Genomic DNA, 27,727 nt, shown 5'->3' with positions numbered 1-27,727 from the left:
GAACAATTAAAACCTCATAAAAAAGGCAACTAATCCATTTACCCATAATTGAATCCAAGGACACCAGTGTTAAACACTCAGTACTTATCCTTGATAATGTGTTAATCCAATTAATATAGTGAGATAACGTAACGTTAGTTTATTGAGGGCGGGTTGAGCTAATCACTAGGCCTAGGCCTATTTTGTGTTTCTCTCATGGTATTTCGTTAGCCTTGCAAAAACAGGGTAAGCTGCAAACGACGGGTAATCGTGTATTGTTAATGTGTCGCGTGTTCGACCGCTGATTTGATTCAAGGTGTCTGGTCAATGAAGTCGTATATACCATAGAGTATCCGCTTAAAGTCAAATCTATGTTGTGTAGAGGATAAAGGACGGTATGGACAAGTGAATTCGTCCTAGAGGTTCCCATTAGGATTGCAAAACCTGCTTGTGTTGAGTCTTGATTTCAACAACCCAAACACCAGGTGGCAATGTTGACTCAATGCTAATGAAGCTGATAGAATACAATAGGACTTTTACCCCCTGACTGACCTTATTGTCAAGGTCATTTCAACACTATTCATAGTTAAGTTAGCTGTTATCAACTCAAAAATGATACAGAGAACAATCATAAATAAAATACAATAGGCTTTGTATTTTAATTATGTACCTCAGCTTGTTTGAATTTAGCTTGTTAAAAATTATGAAAGGTTAAACCATTATAAGATCAATAAAGACATGATTATTAGTTTTTTTGTTCAAATATCACATGGTTTATGAAATCCAAGAAGCCATTGTTCTCAATTCAAAGAGCTTTAGCAAAATGGAGGGTACTACAAAAACTACCGCTAGTTGTGAACCAATTTAAAGATGCCTGCATATCTCATGGAGCAATTAATTAACTTGTCTGCTAATTGATGGTCTGCTAATGCATGGTATAATTAAAGGTGAACATTCAGCATTAGTGATGCTAATAATCTGAATAAATATACCTTAATGTATAGTTATTATCTATAAAAATTGTAAACACCTAAATATTTTATTTTATTTTAATTTATTATTTTATTTTACTTATAGAGCTCTGTTTTATGTTTAGAGTACATTTAACTCAGTTCCCACAGACTGTGATTGTGTGTAAAACCTCCACATATTGTATTCTCAGGCCTACCGTCTATAAATATATTGATATTTTCAAAACGTTCCTGTAACATAAATATTTATCAGTTTTACTGTATTTCATGAATATTTATGATATTTGTTTTGTGTGTTAATTTTTTGACGTTATTTACATTTGATGGTAGGCGTTACATAGTACAATAGAAGTGGGTTGTTACTGAGTTGTCTGATCCACTTTAGTTTGTTTATTCTGGTCTTTTGATTGAGATCACCATATTGTTATGAACACATCATGCTGGTCTATTATGGCCCTACAAGAAGAATAAGAGGAACTAAGTGGTACAAAATGTATTTATTTTGTCATTGAGTTCCTAATCTAGAATTAGTCTCCATTGTTGGCTAATCTAATGTCCAAATAGACATGCACTTTCACAATCATCCTTATTGGTTTGCTACAAAACACTCGTACAGCTATGCTACAAGCACAAAATTCATTCTCATGGTATTTACTTGCTACAAAGACAAAACAGTAGGTTAAGAAAATAGTTAAAATGCTTTTCAATGTCTATTCTCATTTACTTGCTACAAAGACTTGACACAGTGGGCTATAAGACAACTTATAGCACTTCAAAATTCTCAATACTTGCTACAAAGACTCAAGAGTAGGCTAGGATAGGATTGAGAGCTTTCAAATTCTTATTACTTGCTACAAATACTTGCCACACTACTTTAGAATAAGGCAGAAAAATGTGTTTGAAATTCACGTTCTTATTTTCATGGTACAGTACATAAAAAACTAATATTCAGCAAGGCTATATAAACAAGCTCTGCAACAGTCATTTTAATACTTGCGACAAAGATTCACTTTACTAGTACAGAATAAGTGCTAGCAAAAATCATTCTCAACTGCTCGCTACAATGACAAAACAGTATGCTAATTAATAAATTCATTCTTATTCACTTGCTACAAAATTCATCACATTGATCTCTAGCAATGATAAGCACTACAAAATTCCCTGTCATTGACTGGCTATAGTTACAGATAGAATAATCGCTGCATACTGATTACAACGGTGTGCTCGATCAATGGTTTCCATAGCAATCAAGCGATGATTGATATTAGCCCAATCTCCAGAGACTTGTTCGTGTTGCATCCTTGAAAGTAATGATACTGGGCATCTCTGCATATCCATATTACCAATTCTCATGCTATTACTGCGATTTCAAACAACATAAAGAATAACATTCGTTACACATTACAGTATTCCGTTGAGGTTGTTGAATATTCATGGGACTAGTGTTATGTTCTTGCAAGCAGTCCTGCTTATCTTTTTATTGTATCATAAAAAGTATCTTGTTAAAATATCATATTACATTGATTTCTCTTTAAAAGCTGACTATTTTAATTCCCTGAATGATTCAGAAAATTTATTTTCACCTTTCACACAATGTCATAATTTAATTTTGCCTAGCATTGATGCATTAATGCATTTCAAAAAATGTAAATATCCTGTACTATCCATCTTTGATTGGTTAGGATAATATACTGCAACCATGTCAACATAATATAGGCCTACACATGACGCTTGTGAGAATGCTGCTGAAATGGTTGGCAAATGACTACCTGACTACAGCAATAGTTGTTGATAATATCAGTTAAACTTTAGAAGTATTATTTAGATATAACCATTTAGGTTTTTTCAACTTCACTTAATTTATTAGAGCATGGCCTAAAAGTACTTGTAAATGCAAATGCCTTGTTAAAACTGGAAGCATTGAAAAATTGCAGACAAAATTAAAGAATTAATATATTTACTTTCTGTTTTTTTTTTCTAGTGAGCACAGCAGTACATAATAGTTATAGGCCTTATATAGAAGATGCCAGTTATCATGGAGAAATTGACGAAAATACAAACTCTGTAAATTTACATCCCCACATATTTGCAAAAGATGACGACGAGGGTGTTAATGGACAGATATGTGCATTTCACGTTCTGGATGAAACGGTACCATTCCGCATCGATGTTGTAGACAAGATAACTGGTCAAGGGAACCTTGTGGTCCTCGACCCGGAGAGGATTGATTGCGAACGGCAATCAGAATGGAAATTTGAAATACAAGCTGGTGACTGTGGCAATATTGCACGATATTCTCACAAGTAAGTACAGTTGTATGCCATGTTTAGGTGTTACTTGTTACGACAAAAAGTATGCTGACGTGTTTAAAATAAAATAATTTTGCTGTGGATCATGGAGAATGATTTAAATTTCATTCCAACATAAAAATTTCACTTACTGAAAACTTTCTGCCACACACTTAAATAAGCATTCTAAATTATACATTTGTTAATAATTATGAACTCTGGATCAAATTTCCTTCTAAAACATAAAGTTACAATATAGATAAATACATTACACCTGGATTATTTACATACTGTAAGAGAGAAGACATTCTAAGGGACATTGTTATATTTAATTTGTGTACACCATGTTCTACTAGATCTACAGTGCATATTGTAATGGCGGATGTCAACGATAACAAACCGTACTTTAGCAAGATAGCATATGAAGTTGCTGTGGATGAGGGTGAGTTGTTGAAGAACTTTACCCAAGTGGAGGCCCTTGATGATGATTGCTCCGCCCAGTACTCGGCAATCTGCGAGTACGAGATCATCACACCTGACGTTCCTTTTATCATTGACAATAAAGGTAAGTTGAAATGCTGGCACTTATCTTTTGTAATAGTCACCTTGAAGTGTATTTTATGTTATCACCTGTTGAACTTCCTTTATAATTATCAATGCCAAGTTTACTTGATAAAATGTGTTTTTCATAATAAGAACTACTTGACCATCATTTTGTGATTTTAATGCTGGAATATTACAATGTAGTGTCCAGTGTTCAAATCTGGCAAAAGAATGTCATAACTTTTCTTGCAATCATAATACTTTCAAAATTTCTTTGAAAGACCTGCAGTGGCAGATCTAGCATTTTGAAATAGAGGGGCATAAGGAGGGACTTCCATAGGAGGAGGTCTAGACCACCTCAGCGCCACCAGGGTTGGGGACTGAGGTAAGAAAATTTATGACTATGGCACCTCTAGCCGGCAACAAATGCCACGCTCACACTAAAATTTGAATATAATTTTCTTTTTTTCCATTTTTTTAAATTTTTTTAATAATTTTGAAAAATTTAGGAGCCCCAGGCTGGTTCCTCGTCTCCCCTCCCCCCACCTTGAATCCGCCACTGACTTGGTTATTTAAATGTGAATCCTCAAGGAAATTTGGAGTAGGCTTCTGGGGACCTGCACCATCAGTAATACGGCTCTTACCATGGCCTGTACCAGCTGTACATAGGGAGAAAATCCCTATTTTTTTCAATATTTTTTGAGTGCACATGCACTGCAGTATTGTAGGCACAGAACCAACTTCTTAATGTCCTATTTGTAGGATGCGCTAAGAAGAACAGTGTCTGGTAGCAAAGCATGTCAAGAATGATATTGGCAGGCTTAGAGCTCAGTCCCTCTTACCAAAATCCAATCCCTTGCTGCTGGGCTACCTCTCCCTCCTATATTTGTTGTGACATGCTTTCATGGTAAAATTGCATTAAATGGCATCACTACTGACAACATTTTTTTCAGTTTTTACACACTCCCAATCCCACAACTTGTCTTTAAATTTACATGTACATGTAAGAAAACCATGTCTCAAATGCTAACTACCAGACAAGAAAGTAAGAACAACCAGTCCCTTTATGAGATACCATGGTTTAAATCAGCTTTGTTATATGCTGGGATCATAAAGTGAAGACAGGATTGCTTGCTATGATGATAAAGATTATTTACACCTCTTGAGGACAGGGAATGCAGGATTTAAGCTGACAAATTAGGAGCAAGATTCTCATATTGTTTCCAGAGGACTTTGATAAATTGCTGTCATAGAATAAAGCTGTTTTAAAACATCACAGATTGCTAGTAAACACCATGGTCTCCACACTTTGTTCCACTTGCCTACCTACAGTAGCAGAGAGTATATTCCATGTAGTTACTCGGACTGTATTCTAGCTAGCCTACATACACAAGTAGTTTACTCTACTTGTAAGATGCTTTTATAGGCAGTTTATTTCAATTAGGTATTCAGGCAGCATTCAGTATCCCACATAACAAAAGGCCTATTGTTTAAATATGAAGCCAACCAGCATTTATCTTAATGGTTTAAGGTAATATATTAATGTATTGCGTTGATGTTAGCTTCCTATGTTTATGTTTTACAGTACCTGTGAGTAATCTTGGTGTAGATTTTATTGCTATATATATCCCAATTATTTTGTCTCTCTCTCTCAGAGATATTCATTTTTCTTACATTATCAAAGAAAAATATTAAAAGTACATTTCTTGATCATCAAAGCTTTAGAGCCTGAAGCGACATTTTTGAAAATATTATCTGATCATAATGATCTCTGAAATTTACGGGATATTGCCTCCTTAGTCTAGTGCAAGAAGATCAGTCTGAATGAACTAATAATTCATAATTCCCCCTAACCCAGTAACATGTTACAGGAGCCTTTTTAGTATCTTGAATATTTAATTAAAACTCTATAAAATAAGGGAAATTGTTACTTGTTTCAAAATTGAAATGGATTGCGCACAATTTCTGCATCGATTTCACGTTATCATCACAATGCTCTGAATCATTCAATCATCATCTGCAATATTTACACAATTTGTGTGCATTTATCTCTTTGCATCATATTGGAATAAACATGAGAGCTGGCAACTTGTCAAAGGTCAAAGTTTAATAATATGCAAACAGAGTAAAATGAATTATGTGTATTATAAGTAGAGAGACTGAATTCAAGCATGTTAGTGTTGGATGATTAATATTGCTATTCTACAACAATGAGAGGCGTAAATTTAACAGATATTAGCCCATTAGATTTAAACTAGGGATTATATTTTGTACTAAATTTAAATACATGTGATTATGATAATTATAATTTCAAAGTGATATTGATAAATATTACATTTAAATCCATGATAAATTGATGACAGTGTATCTGAGGAATTGAACTGATGACCTCTTCATTTAGATTTTTCTGGTGCTGGAATCTCTCTTGGTGTCTTTGAGTAGATGTTAATGTTTACAGTTTTCAATGACATTTCCAAATGTATGAGTTAAACTCAATTGGAATTCTCAAAGTTTAACTGGCCTTTTTTAACCATGATTATAATCAAATTTATTTAATATTGAAGATAGTATTTTGAAACCAGATAGGATAACATTTTTTTTTCAAAGTAAATACAGATATCTTTACACTAACATGACACGCCATGCTAGGCCTCTTGTAATGTTCTATTAGCCGATTATTAAAATGTTTTTACATGTTAAATGCCTTGAGGCCTTGAAGGTGTTTACAAAAGTACCATCCTCAGAAAATCACTTTAAATAACACTGCCTTGAGGGCATGTCTAAATGCAGCGAAAGTGCTTTCTTGTAGTGTTTTGACTATGGCTGAAGATCAGTCCAGGCTAGATGGAGAGAACACTCTGTAATGGGATCGACTATTTCCAGCTGTGTATTGAATATTTACCGGATGGTGGACTGTTAGACGTGCTGTTAGCTTAGTCAGACGTATAGCTAAGAATGCCTCTTTGAATAATATGCATGGTCGTTGAAGGAAATGTAAATACTGTAGATTTTATTATAGATTTGACTACTTCTGATCTACTTTCATGTATTTCAAAAAGTAAGTGAAGTATAAATAATTTACAAACATGCATTTAATCTTTGCCATTTGATCCTATTGTTCCAGTACTAAGTTATTTATTTATTATCACTTTGGTTTTCAGTAAATCTGATGGTGCATTGATAATTCAATATATTGATTAATGATAATATTTCAATAATTCCAAATCATATCAAATGTATTTTTCTACAGTATTTGGAAATCCCATTGGAAATATTGATTGCAATTGGCCTTGATTAGGAAAAATGTTTAAAATATCTTTAGTTTATAAGGCCCTATAAAAAATATTATTAGTTTATCATCCTACAGTATCTAGGCTGGAAAAGTGATGAGGGAGGTAGGTTTTTTTATTTCTTTATTTTGCTTAAGCCAAGTATCACTATTGGGTTGTTTGCTGATGCTTTATTCAAAGTAAAAATGATTGAGATAATTCAAATAATATCTACTATTTATTAAAAAAAACAAGTGGAAAATATTTTTTTTTTTCAAAAAAGAAAAATAATTTATTTCAAATTAGTTTTTTTCTGTACCATAAAAGACATGCATGCGAGGGTGATAAACTAATAAAAAAATGTTATTGGGCCTAACAAATTTAACCATAAACAACCATTATTATAAACAGTGTGTTATTACCAGATTGCCAATTGTACTGACTTCATATTGCCAGTCAACATTATTTATGTTGCTAATACCTCTTCACTTCAATTAAGGAAAAATAATGTATTGATAATAATGTTGCAAAAAAGTACAGTTAATAAATTTTTTGTTTTGTCCGATGTAGTTCCCATCAATTCATCAGGGCAAAAGATTGAGTATGGTATTGCAAGTCTGACAAAAAAACCCCAATTTCTTATTTTCGAGTACTGTATGCAATAACTCAAATTCTAAATTATCATCATGATGTCCAGTTACATTATTACATATTTTATTAGGTCTAACATGTACATTTTGGTGTTCAAGTTACTACATTATGTTATTATTTGAGTAACATTATATACAGTCTTAGCATTATTCTTTCATTATTTTACTACACATGCATTGTCTTACAGTATGATGGTATCTGACTCTAGAGTAGGAGAGTTAATAAATATGCACATACACCCATATGAGATGCGTCGTTCAATTAAACCTGCTATAGATTATTTCTAATAGCGACTATCAAAGTACAATTTGTCAGAGGTTCAGTCTAGGTGATTTCTCGGATTTCTCTGTTCCACTGTAATATTATTCATTGAAACTGGTATACTGTAATTAGAGTGAACAAATGCAAGAATAAATTAATTAATGAGATTAGTAAGAGATTGAAAATAAATAGTACATGTCACCTTCATGTTGAAACATGTTAGTAAATGAAAGAATATAGAGCTATAGTGATAAATGTGAGTTAAAATGTATGAATGAATCAATAATTTCCACCACAAATAGAAATCAAATTTATCAGTCTCTGTAATATTGTGTATCATTGAACATGTAATTACAAAATTGTTTACATTGTAATATGTAAGCATACTATTGAATAAGACTTTAATTTGACTTTCATTAATTCATTGGTTTATTGCAATCAAAGTCCCTGTCTATCATTTACCAATAATTGTCCCGCTGTCTTTGTGGTTATATTGCTCTTCATTTGAAACGGTTGCCTGTGAGTAAATGCAATGGATAAGTTGTTTACCTATACCGTTGCCTAGCAATTCATCATTCATCCATGCCCAATAGACTGCCTGCTATTGTTTATTGGTATCAGTAAAGCTAGACATAATTTAAAATCTATAAATAATTTGTTTATCTGTAAAATTTCATAAAATTTCATTCTTGATGATGACATAATTAATGTTGAAATATTGAATCCTGACACGATGGTGTGCATTTCGAATGTATTATACTATCTTATCTGAGTTACATTTGTCATCTTAAACTATAATCCTGTACTCATCATCACAAACTCATAACAATCCAAATTATATCTTCCTGTAAATTAATAAAAAAAACTCAATGTCCTCATCTTCTCAAGTTCCTGTTTCTTCCTCCTCATCTCCTATTAATTTCTTATGCAATACCTTCCTTGTAATCTTAAAAATTAGTCTCTCATTCCCTACCTTCCAAGACTCTTCATTCTCTCAAAATCCAAACCCATCCACGTCTAATCTCCTCTCTCCAATCCTAATCCTATTCCCATTTCCTCCTTGTATTTGGATGCTATGCTAATAAAAATATCATTTGAACTCCAAACCTAGTCCCACAATTTGTAGGATTTCTTTCCTGTGGTGGCAATTATTCAATGGTATCACAATTACTTTAAGATATAGGTGGAGCTCATTATGGGAGAGTGATATGTGACTACCTGCTTGCTTGCAGCTGGTCCTTGTGTGTGAACTTGTTAACTTAACAGACCTTATTTATCATTAGCACTTAATGAGCTCAAGAACTACCTATACTAAGTGTTGCACCCATGATTAGACAAGGTTCAGGGCTGATTTGTGACAGTCTTTGTTTTTGGAGAGAAGATAAACCAAAATTAGGGTGAATGTTGGTACTTGATTTCATTTCTATAGTTGGTGCAAGTGTCCAAATTACAGTAAATGATGATGGTGGTAATATCTGTCTCTTATACACATCTAGATGTGTATAAGAGACAGTTCGTGGGCTATCCTTGGTGTTTAGAATCCGTTTTATTGGTTGTAATGTGAACTGTATATTATCCCAGATGACGCTTTGTATTCAGCAAACTAAAATTAGAGTAAACTGAATTGTTCAATCCAATACAAACTCTATTTGAACCATTTAAAATCTGAAGTGGATTTGTAATTTCACACTGTTTACAGCCCATTAAAAATCTACATTGTATCTAGTTGTTAGAATCGAAGCATCAAGGCAAAAAATGTGATCATCAATCATGCTTAAAATATAGCAGAAATTTCTAAAGTACTCTAATTTCCTAAACAAAATTATACATGTTTTTTACACCATATATTGCAGTTGCTTTTCTCATTATTTTTGATGATTATTCTAATTTAAACATTCTTTGGTTGTTGGATTATGTAAATTGGCAAACCTTATAGACAAATAAAAACAAATATTATCATATGACTTAAGTTTAGAGAAATTTAATGCTACCACTGTTTATAATTGTTTACATTGTATTGTTTCATGAATAAATGTATAAAACCATTCAAAATTACTTGCGTATTTTCTATGATATTTTTACAAAAGACAATTGTCTGATATATTGTCACCTTATTATCAGTTATAAGATGTTCCATTCCAGTATATTCTTCTTTAAGGTGCTTCTTCTCATTAGATATACAGTAGTGTATTAAGTGTACGATCAAACCAACCCTTTTCACACGCAAGACATGTTCGCTACACTCGGTACACGCCAAGGTTTTAATTTGCTACAGGCTATTGTGACTTGAAAATACTGCGATTGAGGTTCCATTTAAATGATGTCCTGGATTTAATGTGGGTATAGGTTACTTTTAATACAAGATGCATAGTCCGATCTTTATTACATTTGAACAGTATTATATTTTGTTTTGCTTTTGGAAAAACAATTTAATAATGTGAGTCTGTGCTTACTTTCAGTCTAATTCTTTCCTAACGTTTACTTCAATAGTGTAAGATAAAATGAAATGATAAGTTTCAAACTAAGATTCTGAAAATAAATGCTATATAAAATGACTACAACAACAACAAAACTTCTTGTCACTTAATAGTTTTAAATGTGTTTCTTGTCACAACTGTTGACCCAAAATGGTCTATTATTAATGGTTTAATATGTCTGTCATTGTTTCTGTTGATATTTTTCTAACTCAAATTCTAATTATAAACCCGTCAAAATACATAACCCGAATCATATGTTAGACGGTCTCCCGCCGTGTGATAGGGATAGCAACCGTCGTTGATACCTGCCCCTCCCTTGGTGTTAGTCTGCGGTCCTGACAGTAACAGTGACAGGATAAGAATAGCACCCAGCTTAGTTATAGTCACTCCCATGTTGTACTGTATTTAGCTGTATTATGGATATCATATGGTAGCATAACATAGCATGGTCTTAGTTACATGTGGTTTTCACTCGGTAGGTGACAGACTCTCAGTACTGTATTGTCACATTGGATGACATTCTTTAACTTCCAACATTATGACTACATGAAAATTGTATACACTTGCAGTTTAATTAAAAGCAAAAATACAGTAAAGAAACTTTATGCTGATTGATGGTGATCATCATTAGTTATTATGCTTGCATAACACATTAATTAGTAAGGTATCAAGAATATAGTATAAAAAAATCCAAATGGATTTGATAGTATAGTAATGGAATACAATGTAGAGATACAGTAAAAATAGATTTGTTTGCATTGATATTGCTTAGTAATTGTTTCATTAATTAGTATGGTTTCAAGAATATAGTAGCAAAAGTCCGGAATAGAGATGATAAATAAATACATTACTAATAATATACAATGTATTAGTCATACTACAGTAATAATAGATCTGTTTGCATTGATATTGCAGGCCATTCAGACCTATATAATGATATTGTTGTTCAGCTTCATACATCAACAACAATATTGAATGCATAATTAAATGGCCCACAGTATTGCTTGGAGGTTCACAACTTAATTAAAATCATCAGGCCATTATCATCAGGATATATACCCACTAGCGTTTTCTCAACCGTACAATAATAAACCGCATTGAAAATTTCTGTCAGAGTAATGTTAAATAAATGTGAATATTTATTACTGCACTAGGCTAATTGGTTATTTGAGCTAAAAAAAGTTGAAAAAAATACATTATTATCAGCTACCGCTGTTGATTATTGGTTGGTTAGATGAAACTGTACCAGATTTGACTTTATTTCCTTATCCCTGAAGGAGACGAATGCATTTGCATTGTATAGTGCAAAATAATAATTATTATCGCAGTTGCAATGTGCTAAGAGATTTCATCTTTGGTGAAATAATTCTAAAATGGATTCCTGGCATTAAGGCAGTCATGTGACTATTAATATTTGGAATGTATTGCATTTGCAGTGCAAATATTGAACTGATTTTTTTTTAGAGAAAATGAAGAATTTTATGAGGTCAAATTGAGTTAAGAACATGCATGAGCCGACATTGCACTGGGCCTTCAATAATCAGCACGGTTGGACATTGTTGGCTGCTGTACTAGACTGACCTTTTGGTGGTAATATTGATAATGATTTGATGATGATGGTGATTATTTATGACTGCTGACCTGATGTCTTAGCTTCATGTTTAATTATTCAATTTTACTTTTTCATAATATAAATTTAGAAATATAGTAATCATTTTATCATGGGAGAAACACACCCTACCTGTGACCACGTTTTTATGCTTTTGCTTCTTTTTGGCTTTTATATTTGTTCAGATTTTGTAATTTTGTTCTTACCGAAATGAGTAAAAAATTTGATACGATATACGATGAACTTTAATGCAATTTTTATCAAAAAAATACAATTCAAATCAAATCAATTTTTATCAAATGGAAACATGCAATAAAAAAAACAACACATTCGCAACGTTACAATAAAAATAAACATAAAGAAAAAGTAGGCTTGCAACTATAAAAAAAAAAAAAAAACTATAATTAAAAAGAAGAATGAATAATTAATGGATGATAATGATGATGACAAAGGTGTTTATGATGATTAATTAATATTTGTTGATGGTGATAATAATTTTAATGATTTGATGATGCTGACTGCTTTTTATATAAACTTCTTTGTGTCAATATACTGTTCCATTTATATAGTGGGTGATTTTTTTTAATTCATTGATGAAGACAAAGGTACTGTATAAATGTTATTACAGAGATGAATAAGATTTGAAAAAAATTAAATGTCATGAAATTGAAGACGCTGGTTGACTACTGAATCAGCCATGTAGTGCTACACAATATTAGAATGAATATTGAATGCTTTGCTACTGTATTACGTATACAAGATCAAAACATCATTACGGTCCACTGCATTTATTTTTAGTCGGTTTACTTATCATATGTCAATTAACGGATTTAATTATATGTTGTGGCCCAGCACAGTGAAATACTATACCTACCAAATCGTCATGCCGACCTATGAATTATTTTGATGAAGTAATTTGATCAGATATGAGAGATTATTATGTTGATGCACATGCGCAAATTCTATTTTTCTATATTTTTTTTTTTATTTGATAGCTGTCAAGCAGGTCTTCTTTTCCTTAGTTTAGCTAGCTACAGTACCATCGTGTTAGTGTACGTTTCATTTATAATTTCCTCAGCCAGTCAGAACTCTGCTGGTCAATGACCTGAAACTTTTACGCTTACTCCAATCCTATGCTATCTTTGCCTTTTGTTACATAATTTATCATTACAAAAAAGTGTATTAAAGTTTTTCTTGGAAAGTATGAGTGGATTCGTCTATCTGTGGGACTTGACATTTAACATATGAATTAAATGTAGCTACCTCATCAACACATACTGATACTATGTAATGATGAATGATTGACGAGAGAATGAGGAAGTAACGACTCAAGAATACATGATTAATACATTTTTAATGTGACGCACAATATGGTTATGTATTGCGTTTTCTCATTTTGCTTGCGCTTCCCCATTACTTAGCCTTCAACGTGACTTGTGTCTTACTGTGAACTGTGCTTCCCTGGAAGTCACTCAATTCCCATGAATGTGTTTTCCCATAATTTACAGACCTGTAACTTTTACAATCATGTTACATAACTTTCTATATTTCATTGATCCAAATTTATATAGTACACATACAATATTACTCAATCCTATCTTTGGATAATGATGCTAATTAGTAATAAGTAATCCTACTCTAACACTATAAAGATATCAGTAGAATGTAATCTTGCGCTATTTTATTAAAAATTTGTCATGAAATATGAAATGATCAGGGGCGTGACTAGGAATGACATGGGCTAAAGCCCAACTCAATAAGGGGTCATTTCTAAACCCCTGGCCAACAAAAATACGATAAAAAACATATAAAATATAAGAAAGGGAAAGATAAAATTTGGTAAATTGAACTATACCATTTTTTCTTATAGCAGGTCATATACATTTATCATCTAATTTTTGAAGTTTCTAAATTCTACATATTTTTTTTGCAGGAAGAATATCTTCTACCAAACCTTTGAACCCAAGTGACGTGTCCTCCCACGTGTTCTCCGTCGCAGCGTACGATTGTGGTAACAAAAAGAGCGATGCTGTTACAGTGACTGTCACAGTCAATCGTCTTTGCGTACAAGGAATCAAGGGTAAGAGACATATCAGCATTAAATATTCCTTAAGGATTATTTGTTTATTGGCTAAGCAAAACTTATACCTTGATACTGTAGTTTATGTAGTATTATCTTAATGTGATGTAATATAGAACCGAAAGGTCCACTGATTAATCTCAGATAAGATAGTATAATACATACTCCAAGTATCGAAATGCACGCCATCATGTCAGGATTCAATATTTCGACATTAATTATGTCATCATCAGGAATGATGTAATATAGCTACTGTAGATTTATGTAGTGCTAAGTCTGAAAGTGCTAGAAACTTGGACTAGCTCATACAGTACCTTCCTTCTGCCTAATAGTCACTTAGTGTCTGAGCTACACTACCTGGTTGACTTCGTATTGGTATAATTTTTAACTTGATAAGCTCTTCTATTCAAGTATTTTTTCCCTGAACCATGATCCATCAATTATTGTACCATGTTGCATGTATATCACCAACTATATTTCATATTATTTATTAATATTGCTATCAAACTTAATAGTGTTAGTTTATTGATTATTTACTGTACAGTATATGCCAGTATCCAAGATCACTACAGGGTCTAGCAGTAGTCAGATCACTACAGGGTCTAGTAGTAGTCAGATCACTACAGGGTCTAGCAGTAGTCAGATCACTACAGGGTCTAGTAGTAGTCAGATCACTACAGGGTCTAGCAGTAGTCAGATCACTACAGGGTCTAGCAGTAGTCAGATCACTACAGGGTCTAGCAGTAGTCCTTTTCAGTTCTCCACAAGAGGAATAATACTGATATTGATAAGACTTGCTATTGAACCTTACAGGAATATGTAACTATTCTGCCACCTTCTCTGTCAGGTTTATCAAAACGTATTGAGTACATGCCTGATACTGACAACCACATCCTTGGAGCCAAGATGTTCCTGGAGCTGTGTGCTCCTTCCAAGTGCAATTCCAGCTCCGTTTCCATGGTATTTGAGATGGAAACGGACCACATCGTAATGGGATGTGATCGCGACACTTACTCTGTGGCAGCACAACGTCAAGTTTGCAGTAAGTATTGGTTACTTATGTTATATTTATAGCATATAATTACATATTTTGTTAAGATAATTAATATTGTAATAATAATTATATTACACAAGAAAAGATAACATGTACACACAAAACCAGAAATTTGTAATAAAATGTAATAAAAAAATACAAGATTTATATTCATGAGAGACATCCAACTTAAAATATTATCTAAGAGAAAAAACATGAAATTATATTTTGTCATTTTTTTTAAAATGTGATTAATTCAGAAGTAGGATGCTACCCATCTTCAGACTCGTCTTCTATGTACACTGCTAATTTAACTATTCATACTTTATGTTACGGATAACAGCTGTTACAGAATTTTTCTCTTTTCCAAAAATGAGAATGACAATCAAAGATTAAAAAATTGTCTCATCGAAACGTACTGATAGAAGAAGTTATGACTCAGTGTTGGCCAATATGTTGTGCATAATAATATTTGTACATTACATTTTCCCTTGTGTGTCATACAAACACTTTAACAACAATGTACTGCATCATCTAGATTTGAAAGATTAAATCTATTTTCAAGCAGATAGTATGTTATCCAATTAAAAACACATTTATTTCATATTGTTTTCTATTAGTTAATGTAGTAAATATAGTCCTAAGAAAAATACACATTTTATGTTATATTACATAACTTCTATGAGAACATTTAATCCACAACAGATGCACCTGATGAGATCATTGACCTACTTCCGACCCCAAATGTCGGTGAGAAGTGGACTGAAGATCTGCAAACTGACGAAGGGCATGAGAATACTCAAGTATACAAGTTTAACGGAGAAGACAGCCAAGTATCCATCCCTGACAAGTTCCTGCCAAGTAGTTTAAATACCACGTTCAGTATATCGACTTGGATGAAGCACGCTCCTGAGAAAGACATCAAAGAAACCATCCTCTGTTATTCAGATGCTGAGGGTAAGCTTTGACAGGGTCTTATACAAATTTTATATATTTCGAAATCAATTATTTCATTGAGCTCATTTTATACAACTTAAAATTAAATAACCAATCAGTAGATTTACTATATCTTCAACCTTTTTTCCTACCTACTACTGTATTTCAAATATTTATATTGGCATTTTTGAAATATTAGGATTTAATATTATAGAAGATATAAACATAAAAAAAACCAGGTAGTTTAAGAGATGAAATTAATTACAAAGAGCGCAATTAATATCTGTGCAGTACTTTGAAGAAATGCAATCTTGCATATTGCGCAGTTAACGTAAAAATATCGCTGACAATTATTCCTTGGTGGCACACCTGCTGCCGGGTAGAAATAATGAATGTTAATTACAAAAACACCAATGACAAACACTTTTGTAAGGCAGCTCCCAGTACCTTGCGGTCAAACATGGTGAAAAGAAATTGATTGCATTTGAAACTATAATAACGTTGGTGTTTTTCTTTGAATGTCAATCAACTCAGGCGATATTGTATACGGTGTTAAGTTCTATTTCTTATCACATTTTATTTTTAAAGCTAAAAGATACAGCATATGTGCTTCTTCAAAGATTGAGCGAATGTTGCAAATATGATATTTAATAGGATTCATGAATTACCCTTTTTTTCTTTTTTTATTTTTGCTACACTCAATGATAGAATAACTTTTTAAAGAAAACAACATAATATTAGCATTTTCTCTGAAATTTTTCCTTTATTCACATTTTTGCCTTTTCCATTCTTGTAATAACATAAATGATAGAATTATAAGAGCACATGGCAACACCTTAAAACTATAATGTTGTCATCAATTTCCAACTAATGGTTTTAAACAAAAGTATAAATAATTTAATTGCACTTCTACACATCATTAAAATTAAGGATGTATGCCAATGTCATTTGGCATCATATCAAAGGCTTTATTTGCTTAACAGTATTATCATGGGTATTGGATTGGCCCTAGTCATGTTCATAGAAGTATTTTCCAGGGTATTCCATAATGTTGCAGTGTAGTAATCTGTGTTAGCAATAAAACCTTAAATACCCACATGCTGCTGGGCAGAGAGAGACAATAATAATAAAGTACCTTGTGCGTGATTATCTTTAGATCCGAAAAAATATCTTTTTCTAAGAAGCCCAGAGCTGTACCGCTGCAAATAAACTAAGACTGCATGCTTTACTTAAGGACTACCTCAGTGGAGAACTCACTATCAACCTGTACACAGCATACCAGTAAATTGATTTAATTCTGAGCCAACCAAAAATGTTACTGTATAAAGCCACTTAAATACTGGATTTGATTTAATAATAATGATTTGTTTATAGAAGGCCATCAGTCTTCTCAATACTTAATCATCTTTCACATTGGATTACTAACTCTGGCAATTGAATTGTTGATAATAAACTCCTAGATAGCATCGTTCACTATTGATCCACTTAACCCCCAAGTGGCTTGGGAGACTATGGCACAGCTGGTTGTGCTAATATGTCATCATTGGATGAGTACTCAAAAGTAGCTTGTTCAAGTCTTTAGGGAGTTGTTTCAATAATAATATTGAGTTATATGTTATATGTGATATAATTTGTTTCATAATTATTGGTATTATCATGGTCTTAAGTGTGTTATCTTATACTGTTTGTTTTATATTTTGTAATAATTATGGGCAACTGTTAAATTAGATTAGATCCTGACTTACAGGTGTTTCTTTTCTCTAAAGATTTAAAATATATAATGTATATTCATACATATCAGAATCCAGGATGTGCTTTTATTGTGCACATCATTTTATTTTTTTACAGATTTTATATAAGCATATATTAATATTACTAACCATATCTTCTTTCAATCATAAAGTCGTACTAAGTTATGAAAAATTCAGTAATTTTGTGCTATGCCTGACTGAATATTCTACCTTTTATAAAGCTCTGACTATTATGTTTCTAACAAATCTTTTCTTTCCATCACTTCTTACTTTCCTTCTTTTTTTTCCATCCTTTTTTCCCGCAAAGGAGCAGAGCTGCCAGATACAAGTAATGCTACCACAGTTAGAACAAACTACACAGACAGTAAGGCCTTCAGTGGCTGTTTTTGCATGCCATTAACCCAGCGCTTAATGAACGTAAAATTAAACGAGAATATCACCCCTCAAAGCAATATTATAACTGCAATATAATTATGCTTAGATTACTGCATTTTGTTTTAGTGTGACATGAAAAGATTTGGATTGTTCACTTCTTTAATTTGATACAAACCATTTGTCATTAATATCATTGTCATCACGTACCTAATAGTTATTGTTATTTTAAGGCTAATCTTTTATTTTATTTTTATCATCTAGAAGGTAATTTGTTTTTAATCGATAAAGTTATTGTCTGGTTGTAGATTATATAGTTGATAATTTTTAATATTTATTTGATAGAAACCTACTAGGGAGTAGTGACCTAATAGTCGAGATGCATGCATTCTAATCCCAAGGTCCTGGGTTTAAGTCCTACAATAAGTCGCCAGGATTCTTCTAACAATTAAAACCACTCATACTCTAACTACATTGTTGTCATAATTTAAGTCATAATCATTGATAATCACCCTGTATTTTAACCATTAATCATATGTGTACAGTAGGATAATTACTATTGCAGAACATTTTAAAATTTATATTAACATATATTAACAATTCCATGTTGTCATAAATACCTACTTTGCTGTCGTACTTTACATAATATGTGCATATTGTATGCTACAAAAATTATATACAAAAAATACAAAAATTCTGTAGAATTGTTCAACTATTGACCTTGGTTTCACCTTATTAATTTGTTGCAAACATTGACATTCTAAGATTTTTTTTATGTTATAACAAAATTGATATTTAGAAAATAATTATGAATCTTCCTACAGGCTGAAATAGTTTTACTATTAATCCTACACTAGTACTTCATCTTAATAGTATGACTGAATTTTCTATAGTATTGAAAGATAATTTTGTTGGCTTTGGGGAAAAGTCTTACTCCTTGAACATCCCCCAAAAAAAAAACCCAGGGGAAACCCAAAATGAATTTTTTTTAAATCCCATGGGAAAAACCAAAATTTGGTCTTTTTGGAAAAGTAAATGGTGTCTGTAAAAAATAAACATGTTTCCCAAGCTATAAGTAAACAAGGTTTTTTTTTCTAATATCATTAATATTTTTTTCTTTTTTTCTGATGCCTTGTTTTTGTTAGAAGGGAAGTGTTGTTTCCCATTTCCAGCTTACCTTTTGGCAGCTTTGCTCGCTCTCTCTAATCAGAACCTGTGAAATTTAAATTAGTTTTGATTTTATTTTGAGTTAGTTCAGTTTGCCATCCTCTAGACTTAGCCTCTTTCAAAATCTTGTACTGTAGGTGATGATTGTATGTGGTAGCACGCATGCAAGTAAATTGTTTTCTATTATATTTCTTAGGAAAGACACCTGAATTTCCTTTATTCAGTCAATTTTTACCTCAAGCTTTTGTCAATATTTATTATAACTTGTGAAATTAACCGTCAAGTACTTTAGAAAACATTAAATCAACTATTATATTCATCTCAGTGGGAAAAAATAAACTGCATTTTCTTCGTTAACCTCATTTGTATTAAGCACTGTAGACTCGCAATATACTTACTGCATTAATTTTGCCATAGTAGATTTTCCCTTGCAATCCGCTCTGCAGCCCCACCTCGTCATCTGCACTATGAATATTCATGAGAATGGCATGCTTGAATGCACTGTGAATATTAGACAACAGGTCTCGGCCTTATATCATCGATCATACAATTATAATGCTCTCTGACCAATCAACCAATCAGGTTGAAGGTTAGCTAAGATTGGAATTATCCAATCAGGATCAGTGTTACATTATAGCATTTGAGTCATCATTTTATATTACCTGCAATTGAAATTTTTTTTAGAAATAATAAATGTAACATGATTTTTTTTTACATACCAATTTATAATAAAATGAGTTATTGGTTTGCATTTCTTTTTCTCATTCTGCCATCTGTCACCTCAATGCAGATTGTATTTACTCATGCAGATATTATTACAGTAACGAGTGATTAATTAATCATCAAAGAAAAAAATGTTTTAACTCTTGACAATATTTGCCCCACATACCAGGCTCATTGGAATATTATTGTACAGTATGTGGAGCCATCATCTGTTATCATTTGCTAGTGTCGACCCACATCACTGACAATCTCAAGTATTTTAATCTGCTCCTAATCATTCTTTGAATATAAATTAATTATTTTCCAATATATTAATGAGAATTAAAAGCTTGTGCATAAGGTTTATCCCGCAGGATAAACAATTTGAAATTTGTTTGCATGTTTCCATAACAAGTTGAAATACAAAATAGATTTTTGACTAGATGGTTTTCTTTGGGTGTCATGCATTCATTAGTGTGGGCGAGCATTCAGACACATGACGGTTAGAGTGAAGAAAATTAAAACAAATGAGAAATAAAGGGAACATACATCATATATAAATGTCAAGAAATGTGATTTCTAACGTCTAGCATACCTCAGCTAATTATTCTTAACCTAAAAAGATCAAGATAAAAATACAAATAATTGAATCCAATTACTGAAAAGTAATATTGACAAATTGATGGTTAAATACTGTAGCTTCAAATCACAAGACAGCTCTGAATATCAGCTAATCTTCTGGGACAAGCTAAATTGGTCACCTTTTACAACATGAGTATGGTAAAAAAAATATTTTATCTAGGATTGTTCATTTTTTTCAACAAGTAGCAAAGAAAAAGCAATATAGATATAGCAATTTCATAAATAATGTAGAGTACCATTGAAATTATGAGATAAGGAGAAAATGTAATACTATGTAAATTGGAGCTCAGTAGGGAAGATATGTGTTAAGAAACCTAATCAATCATCTTCTATGTAAATATTTCCGTTGTTCAAAGCTAAACCAGGTGAAGGGAACGTGAAGATTAACTGTTCACTGCCCTCACACTCCTCATGTGATTTAATCATCATGGCAACAGCAAGGCTTCAAACTCATGGTCAACTTCTCGAGTGTGACTCATTGCTAATTAGAATTGTTGACGCATGTGTTAACGAACTTGAATCCTAATTAGAATCGTAATGTAGTAGATATGTACAAATCTGCTAAAAGCCCTGCAATAATAGCTTTGTTGAACAATAGGTTTGTTTAATGTCTTCCACATCCAACTACGACGCTGCTAATTACAAGATTTGATCTACACTATGTATTGAGCTATAAATGTCGCATTATGGAGTTTTTTGTATACGTAAAGGTGAAAAGTATTCTGGGATAGTAGAGGATTTGAACCTATGAGCTTGAGTTTGAAAAAGGAGCGTCTTAACTACGAAGCTACAGAGAGTGAAGTTGATATATTATTATTTATTTATTTATTAATTCAACTGTATTTAAAGTGGATAGCCCTTTCAGCATGGCTGGTATGAAACGGCCCACTTAGACAAATCAACGACAAAACAGTATAAAAGTAATTATGGGGGAAAAAAAACAGAAAAAAATTAATATTAATATAAAACATAAATATATACACGGAGGTAAAAGCTGTCCAATATCTATCTCATAATTTTTAATCTTAATTTATTGTATTAATTCCACATCTGAGCTGATAATCATTATTAAATAATAATTGATAAACATTTCGTCGATCACATCACGAAACACAAAGTAGATTGTGTTAGTTCGTGAAATCACAGTAGGGCGTCAAAATAAGCGTGTATTGGTTGTCAGGCACTTTCATATTCTTTATCATACAAAAAGTCTGTAACAACAACTGCGCGTATTTTGACGCGCTTTCGTGATTTCACAAACTAACGCAATCTAATTTGATTGTGTTAGTTTGTGACGTGAGCGACGATTTATAATGCAGAGAATGGATTGAGCTGCCTAGACAGGTCCAGTTTGGTTGTTACCATACAGTAGGTCAAACATATTATATATCTAATTATTCTAAACATATATTTCTATTTTATGATGTATGATACATATAAAGATAGCAAACTGGCTACACAATTGCATTATGATCGATCTATGGTATATTGACATAATATTGATTAAGGAATATTCTATGCATAATTAACCTAATTTCACACAATTGGTTGTTGGTTGGATGCAAATTGTATCCTTATCTTCAAGGTTTGTGTATTACAAACGTGCCAATTTGTGTCTTTGTTCTGTTATATTGCTAATATAATTTTTTTTTTTTTTTTTTAATAATTTGTTTATGGTTCTCGAAAATATAACACATACACTATATTAGCCTTGAGAAGCAGTTAAGATGAGTTCCAGCACTATACATTTTTTATGTATTTAATTATCTAATTAATTTGAATAGTGTTATATTTATTGCACTCGCATTCATGAAGTAATGCTTAAAGCACTTGATATAAAAGAAAATATCTGAGCATAATATATTTTTGTTGAATGAATTATATTAATTCCTAGTGTAGGTTCTATTCAACATAATAACATGAAAATGTTCATAACATTGTACAGAGTGTCTTCATATAGTCAACATAACAGCATATTTTTAGATTTCTATATTTGTTTACCCCCTCTTTATCCCTTCCCCTAAAGACAGTAACAATTAGAATAATATATTTTGGTTTTGTTTATGAACAGTAAATAACAATGCTTTAACTTCATTTAAAGAACTTTGATAAAGTACATTAAACTGTGTCATGGTTTGTATGACATGGTTTATGCATTATTTGATTAGTATAGCAATTCTGTATTTGTAACAAGATAATTAAACCGTGAATAAATTAGATAACATTGTGTACAGAGGACACATGGCGCGCCAAGTTGTACTATGGTCTGGGTTTACGGATCATAGAACATCGTTTGTAGTAAGTCAGGAATACTAGGTATTGCTACAGTATACTATTTACATCTTTAATTACTACTTCATGTTTACTCATTTTTTTAAATTTCCACTTTAATGGTTACGCTTTTTTTTTCTTTAAATTGTAAAGTAAATTACAGTATTTGAAAAGTGAAATAATTCTTTTTATTCCTCATATACCTTCTAAAAAGGCTAATGTTTTTTAAACAAATTATTTAAAATTATAATAAAGAAAATGTATCATAATTCTGGTCAGCAGAAAATGATAGAGAGTGAATGCACTTTGCATAATATGTTGCCTATTGTTTTGTTCATAAGAGAACTCAAGAGGGTATGTCATACGAGCATCAGTTTATTTATTTGTTCGTTCATTGTACTCTTTCAGGAATGAATCGTCATCACATGGCGCTTTACATCCACAATTGCCGTCTTGTTCTGCTGGTTCGTCGCCATGGGGACGACCCCGATGATTATAGACCAGCCGAATGGCGATGGAAACTCTCCGAAGCTTGCGACAAAGAATGGCATCATTATGTTGTTAATGTTGACTTACCAGAGGTAAGTTTCATTAGCTTTTAATAGAAGGAAATATGTAAATTAAGGTCATGTATTGCTAATGTCAGGTTAAAGGTTACAACCCCAGAGTACATTTAATTTTGTTGTGTTTTAGTTACTTAGCAGAATAATCATTTTGCTAAGATCTAGTTCATATATTAATCATCATATTATAGGATGTTATTATTAAGTAGAAAAAGAGTCTCAAAATTGAATTCCATTTGATATATTGGTTGTCTAAAAGTTCAAGTTGGTTAAGGAAATGTGAAGTAAGTATTGGGTTTAATTTAATTCATTTGAATAAACGAGCTCACACATGCAGAAAGGAAATTAAAGATGTTAATGTTCAATGGTGAACTTTGGGCTAATAAGGTACATTTTCCGTGTTGCTATATCCTTTACAGGGAGGATAGGAAGCAGAATGAAATCTTCACAATAAGGGGAGGATGGACTAAGATGTATAATTTTACAGTAGCCATTGTCATGTTCCTACTGTTTATCTCTTACATATATTTAGAATACGGTCCTCAATTACCTTCAAACGTGCGTTTTCAAATTTATTTTATTTTAACAAATAATATATATTTGTCTTTTGTTGTATGCTGTAGTTTGAATTGTGTATAGTACAAACACTTGCACATTCTGTTGCCTTCCAGACTAATACAGATTTGATTATGAATAAAAGTTAGATTTGATGTATTGTGTAAAATATATTTGGTGATTGTATTTTTAATCATTCCTTATTTGTATACAGGTTAAATTATACGTTGATGGACACCACTACGCCGCCCATCACATTGTGACAGATCGACCACTACATCCCACAGCCTACAAGTCAACACTTACCGTAGGCGCAGCTTGGGAAGGTAACTATTACCATACAGAGTTAATTAATTATCATTAAAAAAAATTTTTTAAGTGTTTGGAGTGAATATATTTTAATGTCTTTATAACATCAAGTACACTCACCAATTACAGAATAGAAGGATGCTTTATAAAATAAAACTCAGTGTGAGGTTTATGGATTGAAGTTGTTTTTATTCTTGAGAAGAATACAGGATACAACTCCAAATCCTGGTATTTGGTTTTAACCACAAAGCTACAGTTATACTCCAACCTTTTACAAGACTAAGACAACAAATCTTTAAGCCTTTTAATGAGTTTTAAAGTATTTCTATTGAATTTTTGATAATTACTTGCAGTTGGATTTGACGGAAATGATGATTACTGTCACATATGTATTGAATACTTTTTCCTACATTGGTTGACACCACAAAACCATTATTTTGCATTATATGTCAAATAGACCCTTCGTAATGCACTACCATAATCATACATTATATTAATTTGTACATTTCATGGAAGCTAATATCCTCTGATGACTTACTCCACATTGATGTCTTATTGTTATTGAAAACAATATTTCATGTACTAATGAATACTGATGATGTCATCATTGCTAGGAAACGCGGAGTAAACAGTCTTCCATTTGAGCATGTCAAATTAGAATTCATACAAATGTTTTAAGAATTGCACGCTGTAAAGTCTTTTATTACAAAGGAGATGACATGAACAGAGCTTCAATCCCGCTGTCACATGTACTTAAAGGCCCCTGGCATCTATTAAGCACCGATCCTATGGTCCAAGCACATCGCAAACGACTTGAATATTATGCTGGCAAAAGATCGTTAATTTGATTTTTAATGACCTTTACACCATATTTTTTTTAGCTACAGGAACCTGTCCTAGATATTATGTCTTCCTTCCATTGTATCAGTATTAATACCTCGTAATTTACCTGCTTGTTGTCTCTGTGTGAATGTGATGCTTTGCTCATTTAGTGAATTAGGTCGTCATATAAACGTGGTGCCAGTGATCTTCTGGAATCATTTCTTTTCAATCTAAAAATACAATTATGGATTTTTTCATGATGATTTTAAATGTGTTTATTTTAAACACCAAATAAGTACATTTAATGAATAGATACATTCACTCTTGAACTACTTTATTTTTTTAAGTTTTTTGTTATAATAAATTATGTGTTTAAAAGAACTACCAAACTGTGTTAATAAACTATGTTGTAAAAATGAAGTCATTTCAGATTTTTGAAATAAAGATCCATTTATTTAAAAAAAAAAATGAATCTACAGTTGTGGGAATGAAAAAGCAGTTGTTATAATAATATTCAACTTACATTAGTATCATTATAAAAACACTTGATTATTATTAATAATACAATTTCAAATCAAATTTTCAATATCTTATTTATTCTTACATCGGGGAAATGTGATACTTAATTTATAAACATGGTATTCTCTGTTTATTTCCAGGTGCTTTGCGACAATATATTGACCATTTCAATGGATATTTGACTGGACTAGCAATTCTACCTGGGAAGACAGAGTCTAAAGAAGTCATTAGCTGCATATTTGCCTGCAAGGAGAGGTTGACCATCAATAAAGACACTATCCCCATGCATGAAATCACCCAAACTAAAAGTGGAAACCGTATTACAATTAAGGTTGGTCTTGTCTCATACACCTACTCACAGGACATTACAATTTTACAGACACACCCCATGCTTACTCTCAGATATATGCCACCACTATTCACAAACACTCCACAGCTACATGCTAACACACTCAAAAGAAGAATCACATTCTTCTCAAAATATACAAACACACCCACAAGAGCTAACTCATAATGCATTGAGTCATTGACACACGCACATATTCACAGTATCCCAGACATACATCATACCAAACCCACAGACATACTACCAAACACCCATTTCCATGAGCATATTCATAAACACATAAGAATGACATTGTATTTGTTCCTTCTTCATCTAGGGACCTCTTGATGAAAATGCTCTGTCGTACACCATGCAACAAATTGGTTATATCAACGAGAGGCAGTATCCAACTCCAGGTCAAAGGCCATTGACTATCACCACCAAGGCCACGTAAGTTGGATATCATATGTGGCAAAGACAAGCCAAACCAGTCATTTATCGCAAACCCTGTTTCAGAGATAATGACCAAAACATCATGGGATGTCAAAATTTTTTTAATCTATTTTATTTCACTAAACTAACTTTTATATTTCTATATATCATTCTATGCTGTTATTTTCCCCATTTTCAATGTTAAAACACAAATTTTTAATGATTTGGTGATGGTTTCTGCCTGAGAAATGCCTGAAATTCTGAACTTTAAAGGCTGATTTCTCAAATATTGTTCTTTAAACAGCTGTATGTTTAAACTTCTGTAACCTCATTACGAAATGTCGGATTTCAATGATTCTTTTACCATTTTATAGCTCATTTTTACTTTTTAACCTTGTATTAATAACTGAAAATCTATTTTTGCAATGAGTGACTGGTTTGACTTGTCTTTGCCACATATATACACCCATTTTTCAAGCCATTAGTAATAATTTGCAGGTTAAAATGAATGTGCTAAGGTGACAGCAGCAGTAATCATTATGTGTAGCTACCTTTGTGTGGTAGCTACCATGTACTGTGGTACCGCATGCTTCCTTTTGCTGTATAATTTTTATTTGTTATATTTAAATTTTTATTTTCCGTTAATTTTATTAGCTTATTGAATTTTACGTAGCAGTGCCATACAATCTTAACATGATGAAAGTGTTATTTGGAAAAATGCTCTAAATGTTTGTGTACCACAGCATAAAATATATATCTGGTTATGGTTTGTAAAAATAATTGTGCACTAACATCTAAAATTACATTTAGTAATAGTGTCTTGGCCAATCAACATGTGGTAGTGATATATGATATATATGCCTAACTGTCATTTCATCTGACTTATTATATTAATATAAGTTAACAACTAAGCATCAGAAACAATATTTTGGTTATAACCACGATAATCTAATACTGCTTTAATCTAATACTGCTTTAATCTACTAGTTGCGATGGACAGGCAGTGAAGATTCGTAAGGTGGAGTCGTACTTAATGGTTGTCCGTCCGTCCGAACCAACAATCATTCTTAGCGGATCCAATCACATTGCTCGCATGGCGTCCGACCTTGTCACTGGCATTCTACCATTGAGCGACATTAGCATCATTACCCAGTTGCAAGAAGTGGAGGAGATTGATGAAGAAAGTTAGTGTACACCATT

At 32.1% G+C, this 27,727-nt stretch overlaps 1 protein-coding gene across 2 annotated transcripts in view; it reads left to right on the top strand.

The window, feature by feature from the left end:
- The window catches only part of LOC117101840 (calsyntenin-1-like), a 53,637-nt gene that overhangs the window by 13,373 nt on the left and 12,537 nt on the right, over positions 1-27,727 (top strand). The window contains exons 2-12 of one of the 2 annotated variants that reach the window (XM_033241944.1): positions 2,932-3,253; positions 3,595-3,803; positions 13,982-14,128; positions 14,976-15,170; positions 15,867-16,118; positions 18,156-18,212; positions 23,411-23,583; positions 24,335-24,446; positions 25,911-26,101; positions 26,433-26,545; positions 27,515-27,711. In XM_033241944.1, coding sequence (XP_033097835.1) covers positions 2,932-3,253; positions 3,595-3,803; positions 13,982-14,128; positions 14,976-15,170; positions 15,867-16,118; positions 18,156-18,212; positions 23,411-23,583; positions 24,335-24,446; positions 25,911-26,101; positions 26,433-26,545; positions 27,515-27,711 — 1,968 coding nt within the window. The remainder of the gene's footprint in view (positions 1-2,931; positions 3,254-3,594; positions 3,804-13,981; positions 14,129-14,975; positions 15,171-15,866; positions 16,119-18,155; positions 18,213-23,410; positions 23,584-24,334; positions 24,447-25,910; positions 26,102-26,432; positions 26,546-27,514; positions 27,712-27,727) is intronic. The other variant, XM_033241945.1, reaches the window with a different exon arrangement.

This window comes from Anneissia japonica, unplaced genomic scaffold (assembly GCF_011630105.1).
Source record: "Anneissia japonica isolate Jap-2015-1 unplaced genomic scaffold, ASM1163010v1 scaffold4988_len2956909_cov206, whole genome shotgun sequence".
NCBI classification, from domain to species: Eukaryota; Metazoa; Echinodermata; class Crinoidea; order Comatulida; family Comatulidae; genus Anneissia; species Anneissia japonica.
This window is presented reverse-complemented; position numbering and strand designations above follow the sequence as displayed.